The 10,770-nt window shown below is 39.5% G+C and overlaps 1 protein-coding gene across 4 annotated transcripts; it reads right to left on the reverse strand.

Moving 5' to 3' along the window:
* Positions 1 to 2,236: 2,236 nt before the first annotated feature.
* Positions 2,237 to 10,614, reverse strand: LOC139973707 (actin-binding protein IPP-like). Of its 4 annotated transcripts, none has more exons than XM_071980551.1 (5): positions 8,983 to 9,342; positions 7,742 to 8,046; positions 6,242 to 7,255; positions 4,999 to 5,213; positions 2,237 to 3,881 (listed from the first exon to the last, which is right to left on the reverse strand). In XM_071980551.1, exons 1-5 carry the CDS (start codon positions 9,033 to 9,035, stop codon positions 3,657 to 3,659), a joined length of 1,812 nt encoding a protein of 603 aa, XP_071836652.1. In that variant the 5' UTR covers positions 9,036 to 9,342; the 3' UTR covers positions 2,237 to 3,656. The 4 variants fall into 4 exon arrangements, with proteins under 4 accessions (XP_071836652.1, XP_071836667.1, XP_071836660.1 ...); XM_071980566.1 differs by lacking the exon at positions 8,983 to 9,342 and adding an exon at positions 10,148 to 10,614 and having other exon boundaries at positions 2,238 to 3,881; XM_071980559.1 differs by lacking the exon at positions 8,983 to 9,342 and adding an exon at positions 10,075 to 10,612 and having other exon boundaries at positions 2,239 to 3,881.
* Between the last annotated feature and the right edge of the window lie 156 nt (positions 10,615 to 10,770).

A 10,770-nucleotide genomic window follows, 5' to 3' on the forward strand; every position in this document is an offset into this window, starting at 1 on the left:
GGCGCTATTGACTTTTCCGTTAGCTCACATTTTCTTACCGTCAATTTCCAGGCTCAACCGGATTTTTCTGGAAGTTGCGTTGCAGGTACTTCCTGGTTGCAGTTCCATAACCCTGGGTGGTATACCAGCGGAGCTGGTGGAGGGTTACTGAATATATGGAGCCCAAGTCGATGAAACTGAGCTTAATACACAAATTTATAGAAATCAAAATTATAGTAAATTATAGACAATGAGATAGCTTAGACTGCACTGGAATAGTCCAGACCAAAATGAGAAAATTAGGCTAATCATATACCCTATTTTGATCATTTTAAAATAATTTTACATGACTAAAATCTCGGCCGATTTGATCAAATGTAAAAGCTCTGACGCCTCTAAAGTCCACCATATCGTATAGCTTCCTGGTGCGGAGCAAACGCAGTAAGCGCAAAGCGTTCTCGTTGACATGTCAATAAATTGAATCCCTCCCAATCGAACTCTCAGTTGCCCCCTCCCCCATGCATCTCCAATGGAAAAGGCCACTGGCCTTTACCAAATTAAAATCCCTGAAAAAAGCTTTTTTAAATTGATACCGGTTGATGATGGATTCCAAACTGATGGCATTATTGATGTGCGAAATACATTATTTATGTGGACAGACACGGAAGAAAAGTTATGAATTTACCTCTAGACAATCGTTTGTCAAATAAACAATTGGCAGTCCAGAAATTATCCAATTCGAATTTCCATGGCAGTTCGATACATATCCAGCCGATTCCATACAATATTTTCGTCCTTGCAGTCTATCGCTTACAGACAAAGTCGCAAGGATGGTGGGAAGGTTCCACACAAAACAGGCATGCCCATAACTTCAGAGAATTCTGAGTTGGAGGGTCATCAACATCTCAGTTAAGTTGGGCACCAACACTTCAAGTACGTCACAATACTCATTCCCTCTTTCTTTTTGTACACATGATGGTGTCACATGCAGGTGGGGTGGGGAGGGAGGGGCAGTGGCGTCGCCAGATATTTCAATCTTGGGGGCATAGCACTTAATTAGGGTGCCACAATGTGTATTTGTAAATGCCGTCCTGAGGGAGGGTCCAAGGGGGAGGGGGTGTCCCCCTTTGAGAAATGCTAAATTAATTCAGGTTCCTTAGATGCAATCTGGTGCTATATTTTACAACTTGAAGTAACTTTATGTTCAAGAATTGTCGGGCTTGTCTTTCCGATATTTATGTTTTCAATTGAAGCAGATTAAGTTTTTGTTTGAGTAATTTTTTTAACACTACAAATCGCATCTGGGTGAGGGGGCCGGTGCACGTGCCCCGCCCCCATCCCACCCCTTGGCTACGCCGCTGGGGAGGGGGAGAGAGTAGTTTGAACAAGGAGGGGGAGGGCAGCTAGGCACCCTGGTCTGGCAATAACTGAACTAGTCTGGGCACGTTCCACCCAGTTTTGTGTTAAACTTCAAGCGTCTTTTTACAAACAAAAAAGAACCAATCACCTGCTCTCTGTAAACCTCCCTTAATTCAGGTTTAGTAATTAAAAAGTGCCATTAGTTTGTCTAACGGTTGAATTGTAGCACTGAGGGCAAGGGCGTAGGAACCGGGGGGGCTGGGGGGCGCCAGCCCCCCCAGTGAAAAATGTGGAGGGGCGGAAGTATCATTCCGCCCCCCCGCTCCGCAAGTCAGAAAACCCCTTTTTCATTTCCAAATGAGAAAAAAATCTCATTTGGAGCACCAAATTGCATCTAAGGCCAGGTGAAAATACAAAATTAAGTTTACAAAATGGAGTGGGTGTTGAAGTATGCTATATTGCACCAAATTGCATCTGAGGCCACCTGGAAATGCAAAAAATTCCAAAGGGGAGGGGGATACCCCCTCCCCTTAGACCCCTCCCCCAGGCCGGCCATCAGACTTCAGCCCCCCCACTCAAAAGTACCTTCCTACGCCACTGACTGAGGGTCAATTTTCAGGTAGGAAGTTTTAAGGAGACTTTGCAACCCCAAGTCAATGTCCATGACAGTTATAAAATGTTACCAAACATCAGCTTTTGCTAGTAAAAACATGTTAAAAGTTGATGAATTCTGTAACTCTGTTGGCGAGAATATTTAACATTTTCCTTTACAGGGTGCTCATTAGACCCTGTTGAATTTTTTTAAAGAAAATATCAAACTTCAATATACTATTTATTGTTCGTCAGAAGATACAATCAGTAAAAACATAAAAGCAGACACAAAAATTATTTTCATATTTTGTCCCATTTCATGGTTGTTATATATATAGTACTTTATTTTCTTGCATTTTTTCCCTATAAGCCTGCAACAAAAAAAATGAAATGAAATAATAATATTAATAATAATAATAATATATTTACACACATTATATCCTTTTTGTCCTGTCAATACGAAAAAAAAATGAACAAGACTATAACATTTTTTAAATAAATATATAACTTCAAATATAAGAGGCAAAATTTGTGACAAATACAAACTTATTTAATTGAGTAAGTTTTAAAACATAGGCAGGATCAGTAGAGCCACTTGAATTATGATATGAGTTATGATATTAACATGGCCCAGGCAAGTACCTCAGATTCTCTTTTCAATTTTAGTATAGTTCAGTTAGAAACAGGCGCGTAGCCAAGGGGAGATGGGGGGGTGAAGGGGGCAGCCGCCCCCCCTCCTTGAGCATAATTTTTTGTATGTTTTTATGATATCGCTAGTAATTTCAAAGAGAAATTGCTAAGATGCAACTTACAAGGCCCAGGAAGTGCCATTTCCAGCGATCTGGGAGGCATTTTCAACCAAATTTTTCTTATACGCTTCGCGCCAATCCATGGTGGCGCTACGCTTAGATAGTTTGCAATGCCGTATCTATGGCTCTGATAGTTTGCTTACAGTTTTGCCCCTCCCTTGGCAAATTCCTCGCTACGCGTCTGGTTAGAAAGACATGTTACTATTCTCGAAATCATAGATATATCACATTTGCAATTAGCTGCTTGTAACATCCCATTTATTTTTAAATTAGTTGGCAGGGACCCATTCTGGTATCCATGCCATATTCAGTCTTGAATTGCTTTCAGGGGCCCTTGTTAACCTCTTTGTCTATGTCAGTGTTAGACTATGCTCAACAAGAATTTGTCTGAATAACTATCTGGACCATTGAGGTGTGGATCCAGAATAAAAAATTCTAAAGAGTTTGCCATATAATCTTGGGGGCCGCACAAGATTGGGCACATCACCAGGAAAACATTAAACATCTGATATCTGACGAAAGCCTACACTCCCTTTTAAATTTCCTTCCTGTGCGCCATCCTAATTATAGATTTAACGTAATTCAGCATTTGAGATTTATCAATTTACCAAAGATCTTCTATTTTTTTTGACATTCGAAACGGATCTCCAAATGCCGGAGTTCTCGTCTCCAAAAATGAGTGATTGCCCCTTTCAATGTGTTGTCACTTTTAGCAGATGGTATCCATATTTCCAGGACTGACGACTGACAGAGTTCATACTTCACCACCGACAGTTGCATTGCGATACTCTCAAAATCACCGATTGGAGAATGCAAATCTGATTTGATACGTGACCCGTTTTGCAAGCTAAGAGAGTATTCTCGTCACACGCATGTATATAAGATGAGTTGACATAGAAATGATTTGCGGTTTGACCGTCACATAATGACCACACCGGCGTCACATCTGTGCGTCGGTATCGGCTCTTCATCCTTCCAGGCGTTCGTTTCAGGGTTATAGGACTCCATGTCGTCCAGGGTGTGGGGTGGCGTATGACCGTGACTTGCAGAGCGCCCTCCTACCACGAACAATAGACCATTTATGGACGCCACACAAGGATCGGCCCTTGCCACTCCCATTGATTTTACAGTCGTCCATTTATTCTGATAGAAAGAAAAAGTTATACAGCATCATCAAAATTCTTCTCCTTTTTTTCTGCTACTTTTCTTTGTCATAAAGCTGCTTTTTGCTTTGGGTTTCCTACCTTTGACTTCCGAATACCATGTCCTGTAATTTTCACACATTAATAGGTTACCTCTCTAACTAAGAGATCTATCTGTCGATCAGCTGTCGATTTCAGTCGTCCATTTATTCTGACAGAATGAAAAATTTATACAGCATCATCAAACTTCTGCTTTTTTTTTCTGCTTCTTTTTTTTGTCATAAAGCTGCTTTTCGCTTTGGGTTTCCTACCTTTGACTTCCGAACACCAAGTCCTGTAATTTTCACACATTAATAGATTATCTCTCAATCTAACTAAGAGATCTATCTGTCGATCATCTGTCCTTTACCGGTAGTTAACCATTTCAACGAATACAGAAAACTTTCTGGTGCTTGCTTCCTTCACGTTGCATATGTTTCAAGGTTAAATTCTATTCAAGTCTGTTTCACATGCAGTTTGCCTAATGAAATTGTTTTCTGGTACAATTTTAATGGAGTAATTTAACAGTAACCTTAGATTATGTTTTCAAGTATCTGTTCTGATTCTTTCGACTGTCGAGCCAAAATTAAGGCAAAAAAAAAGCAGCTTTGAGCCTTTCAAAGCAATGTTCTTGTTTTAGTTATAAAAAACTAGCAATTTAACAAAAGCATTAAACTCAGAATTCAGCAAAATGACAGAAGGCAAACATCTGAAAACACATATTTCAAGGACAAATAAACAACATTTTTAAAGGGTATAGGTTTCTAATAGCCTCTGCCACGTTAAAATCACAGAGATCGTCAAATCAAGTCCGATTTCCTGGATTTGGGAATCAGTGTATCTTGACAGAACCTAGGTACTTTGCGATTACAGTACATACCACATCCGAAGTTACACAAACCACTATCTTGGAATGAATTTTCAACAAGTGGTGTGTTAGACAGATTTTGTCTTTCCCATTAGCATCAACATCCTCAGCTACCACAATAAGTCACTTTAATAGAGTGATATCTCAAGGGTGAAATTATGATCTAAAAATCTTAACGACATTGCGAACGAAGAAACAGTAATGAACTCACTTCGTCGATTGAATATTTTTCCACATACTGTAAGGCGTCCCTTCCGGCTCTGGCGCCACCTACCGCATAGATATTATTGCCAATGGCGGCCATTCCGAAACATCCTCTGGAATGTTTCATGCGAGCCAACTGTGTCCACTCCTCGGTGACAGGATTATAACATTCCAGTCCTTTGTCTGCCCCCTCTACTGAGCCACCTGCAATGTATACCAACCCTAAAGAGGAAGATTTAAAAACAAACAAATAAATAAACAACAGTGAATGTGGTAAAATATCTCTTCACTCTCCAATTTGATGACTACTTTAAAGGCATTGCAGACTTGCCCCAAACCGTGTGCCGCCCTCTAAATAAGTTAACTTTTCGTTGCTTGCAAGTGAAGTTTTTCTCTTGTCGCTACAAAATGCAGACAGTACTGTAATGAAACGTGATACCTTGTTATCTTTAGCTGGACCTGAGATGTCCATCGCTGTATCGTTTGCACACTGTGCTGTGGGTATTGACCGCAGCGGTATGTACTGACTGTACACTATTAGATTACCGGCATTAGACGTTTCTTTTTGTGCGAGTCTTTACACCCTTTGAGTAAAATTTATGAACCAAGGCAAACAACTCTATGGGCTATAGACTGGGATTCAAACCAGTGACTGGAGAGTTACAAGCTCTGCCCACTACCAAAAGGTGCTGTCCTGTCCTCGATGGGGATCCCAATATAGCCGTGTATTTACGGTAGGTGTCAATCTGATGTCAGCCTATGTGTCCAAAACGTGTAGCCAGGAATCAGTTAGTAACTCAAGATTTTCAATATATTTTGAAACTTTTAGTCATCCAGACACACAAACTTTTCTCTCTAATGTTTACCACAAATGAAGAGCAAATTAGAAATTTGAAGAAATTAAAATGCTCTCCTATCGCATTATCTACAAAAATTACATATATACATATATATATATATATATATATATTTCAAGCTAATCAACCTATTGCATTGCAATCTGATGTCAACTAATACAGTAGTGTCAATTATCCATGCACAAATCTCCTGAGTGCTAAATTTATCCTAATTTCCTTCCTTCCATTCTCCTACTTTAACATTTTAGAATTTCTTCACCAAATGTACCATAATGTCACTGATCTTTAACACCAAGACAAACATTATTTAGACAGACTTCTGTCTCCATACAGCATCAAAAGCATCTGTTGACCTTTTTTGGATCCCTGATTCTCAAACTTTGTGAAGCTTACCGTCAACCACAGTCAGCGCAAAGTTGGATCTCTGGGTCGGCATGGATCCAACTTTCCTCCATTTGCCTTCGTCCGGGTCCAACCTGATGATATTGTCTGTCACCTCTGACCCTATGAATCCACCAAATGTGTATATGAAACCGTCAATTACGCATGAATTGTGTCCACTGAGAGGTCTGGGAAGCGAAGGGCCGTCGCGCCATTTCATTTCCAATGGATCCAGTACCTCCACGTTATCGTACAGGAGGAGTTCGTTCTCGCCGCCTATAGCGTAAATGAAGCCTTTGACGGATACGACCGTCAGGCCACTACGAGGGTACTGAATGTTGGGGTACGGGGTCCAGATTCTGTTGAAGGAGTCAAAACGGTACACATCTGCTATGGGTCGCACTTCGTGCCATCTGCCACTCTTCGCTCTATGGTACCCTCCAAGAATGACCATGTACTTTCTGGCGCTATGACGCGGCGTCACTTCAATCTTAAACTTGGAGTAAGGAGACCGTAGACTCATCGCGCGCTTCTTGGGATCAAATTCCTCCAGCAATTTTCCAAGGCCGATACGTAAACTGAAGTCCTCACAGGATTCGATACAGTTGAATAGTTTTGTCGGTTGGATCAGAGGGAAACGGATACACTCTAGAATTTGCACTAAAGACTGTCTTCTCTCGGAAGGGTTATAAAGGATCCACTTCAAACCTGCCTCAAAGACTTGGAACTCCTGTTCTATGCAAAGATATTCACTGCTTAGTAACTTCAGCAGTGTTTCAATTGTAAGCTCTAAAAATTCATCGTGTCTCACGACTTCTATGAAATTCCTTTGCGCGAATGTACTGGCCTTAGAACTAAGATCGGTGCAGGAGAATGCCTCTGCAAGGTTCATTATTCCCAAGCAATTTGTCGGATGAAACTCCCTCTTTAGGTAACTACAACAAGCGTCCACAACTTCTGTGACTTGAAATAAATCTGCCGCTGCTAAAAGTTCCTGTACATCATCAGAATCAATTAACAGTTCACCTGAGCAGGGAGAGAGAGAAAAAAAAAGAATTAACAAGGATCAAGCATTATTTTGAGTACTTTAAATAAAATAAAAAAATCAACAAAATTACAATATTTTCCTTTAATTTACTTCAGCATATATACTGTATGCATGCCCCCTAACACCTTTTACGTTGATAGTAATTACACAGTGGCAGAGCTGATATTCCTTGGAAGAGGAAACCCAGTCAGAAGTCAGAAATGCCATTGCCCCAATCACAAAGATTGCTAATGTTGACCATAAAGTAAGGTACCTTGTTTAAAGCAAAATTCTTTTTGCAGCATACTTTGATCCCCTCCCTGAATCTGACCCTACTGTGTTAGACTTACACTTTTTGACATTTTCCAATGTTAGAATTTTATGCTGTTTTGGAACAGTGACTGCATGAAACTACTATGGGTACTTGATGTATTTTTAACTTATTGACAGGAAGGAGTACCACCTTTTTCCTAAAATTTGTTTACCTGAATAAATAAAATCTAAAAGCAACTGCAGATGTCTTTCTGCTACTCCATGTATCTCCACAACATTCTGGTCTGTCTCACTCAAACCACTCATAAACATAGCCTCAAAGTATGGACTAGCCGCACAGAGGACCAGCCTATGTGCCTGGATACGATTCTTTCCGACTGCTAACGTGATATCCGTGAAACAGCTTCTTTCCAGCAGGCATCGTAGCCGACTGACCAATCTGTCTGAATGCTGAGAGGAGACATATTTAAAACTTTCCTCATTGTCCTCATCTGACATTGTTAATTGCGATCTGCACCTATTGATAAAAAAGTTATAAGTTAACATAATTATAATAATTCAAAGTTTACATTCATCAATTATTTCAAAAATATGATTTATGAATTGACCTTTTTTCCAAAACAAGAATTGCGTTGAGTAATTATGAATTACAACACTCTTTTTCAAGGTTTCCAAGTAAAGTTTTCTGGCAAAATACACTATATACAGTTATCAATTCTGCAATACCTTCCTGTTGAAACAAAGAGGCACAACAATCCTTTAGTGTAATATTCACGCTTCAGATAAATTGTACCACAAACAACTATAGGCATAACATATTCTGAAGCAGTTGTCGCTGCATTTATAAATTAACTTGAAAGGATGTACACACTAAAACACTTTATGCAGGCAATTGGACTGCAAACTTTACAACCTCAGTGGACAAACTGAAAATTCACCAAGGACCTAAATATAAGCTCCAGCAAGAGGGCAACCTAGCTTAATTTAGATATCACCTTTACAGCATTGCATGGTGGGGTGAATTAAACCATAGGACAATATGCAAACATGCCCCCCCCCCCCATGATTTCCAGTCATCTAAGAAATACATAAATCAGGTGTGATTATGTCAATAAGGAGATGTATGACCATGGAGGGCTCTCCTGTAGCATTTAACTCTTATAGTACTCCTTGAATGTGTATTCAGCTACAACTAGTTATCTTTAACAAGAATAATTCTTCCTATTTCTGGCAGAATGTGTTCAAACCATTGATGAAATCACATGAGCAAGCTCAGAGAATATCATCTTCGTCGTTAGCTGCGAATTAACTGTGTACCATCATACATACAGACATAATCTGCAGAATTCACAATTCCTTAGAAACATAGGTCAAGCCTTGTCTTAGACTGGGAAAGTAAATCTAGCTCATCATCAGTTTAATCTCAAACCTAAGCAATTATTCCATAACTTACTGTGAAGACCCAATGTCGCTGTAGTAGCTTTCTCTTGTCCACAAAACTCTCATCACTTCAAACTGACAAAGGATTAACTAGTACGGTTGTAGCTAAGATCACATGATCCTCCATGGCTGGAACTGTACGTTTTACAACTGTGTAGCGAGACTAAGTTCCAGGTGTATGCATATTTCACTGAAATACCCAATATTAATAGGCCTACTAAGTACTATTATTAAGGGTGTTACTAAAACGAATGACAATTGCGTTACACATAACGAATGACAATATGTTGTACACACTAAAAAATTGCGTTGACTAAAACGAATGACAGTAATGACAGCACAGACATTTGCTTCAACCGGATATCACAGTTCAGATTTCGTGTGCATCTAGATCTAGTAAAGTACGGACAAGATAAAAACGAACCTTATAGTAAGCGAAATTGTAAGTCTGATTTAAAAAAAAAAATTAACGTCATTTTTCCGATATTAATTGTTAGAAACTAACAATAATATAATCTTGAAACGGCTTCAGATATATTTCTATAAATCTACAGAGGTAAAAAGCACAGCACTCAAGCGCATTATCACACACAAACTTTCCCTGTGGTTTCTATCCGTAAATTACACCAAAAGCCTGCAACCACGTAACATGCGATTTTCCTCAAATCATTTTTGGCCAGAAAAACAATAACCGCATTTTCTCCACTCCGTTAATCATTCTATCTCTTCTCAACACTGTCCTTCGTTGTCCTTCGTTGTCCTTCGTTGTCATTCGCTGTCATTCGCTGTCATTCGCAAATGATAATTAACCCTGTACAAAGTCAATTGTCATTCGGTCATTCGCTGTCATTCGTTTTAGTTTGTCCCATTATTAAGTGCTACTGCTAGTACGAACCAAGACTAACGTACGTTGACGTTAGGCTATATATACTTGGACAACGAAGACTGAACAAATAACCTATGGCAATTACATGAATGGTAATGACTATGGTATTATTATTATATTATTATAATGACTAGGCTACATTATACATACACCTACGGTCAACTAGGGTTATGGTTACATTTGTAACTTAGGCCTACAGTAGGTCTAGGCAACACCTACCTTGGTTTGAAACACAGATGACAGAATGTTTATCTGGTTATCATAATATATGTAGCTAAGCAATACAACTTACTGGGTTGAATTAAGCTACAGTTACAACCCAAGTTAATTTTCAGTTAAAGAATTGCTGAATCTTCAATCAAACTGTGCGACCTTTACTCAAAGAGATTACAAAACAGACCAATCTAAATATTATTAGCCTGCAGCTAGCGAGCTAAGTGTTTGTATTTTTGTTTACTACCAACTTGACGTTATCAAATGCTTCATCACCAGATTCATCTCGGTTTTAGGTTGTTCCCAGAACACGTACGCGTATTTGATGTTCAATAAATTTTGGAGATTCTCTCATTTTTTGTAAGCGAAAAATATCACTGCAATTTTACTTGAAAGCGAGCAATGGTGATTCCAGACACATGGCGCCCGGCCTTTGAAAGAAACAGAGTTAACCAGATGTCAAGCATACCGCACAGTAGCTGAAAACTGAAAATTTAAAAGAGAATGTGCATGTATGACAAACAGCTACAGGCCATATTCTAGATACTCGAACTGACTTAGGTATTGGGGCATATGAACCTTCATGGAAGGGTCAGAGATCGACGGATCCATGATTTTATGAAAGGTGTGGCCCTGCCGTCGTTTGAGCACTCCAATGTAGAGAGGCGGGGGTGGGGGTCCAGGTAGAAGTTAAGGTCATCC

This window comes from Apostichopus japonicus, chromosome 2 (genome assembly GCF_037975245.1).
Source record: "Apostichopus japonicus isolate 1M-3 chromosome 2, ASM3797524v1, whole genome shotgun sequence".
Classification (NCBI taxonomy): domain Eukaryota; kingdom Metazoa; phylum Echinodermata; class Holothuroidea; order Aspidochirotida; family Stichopodidae; genus Apostichopus; species Apostichopus japonicus.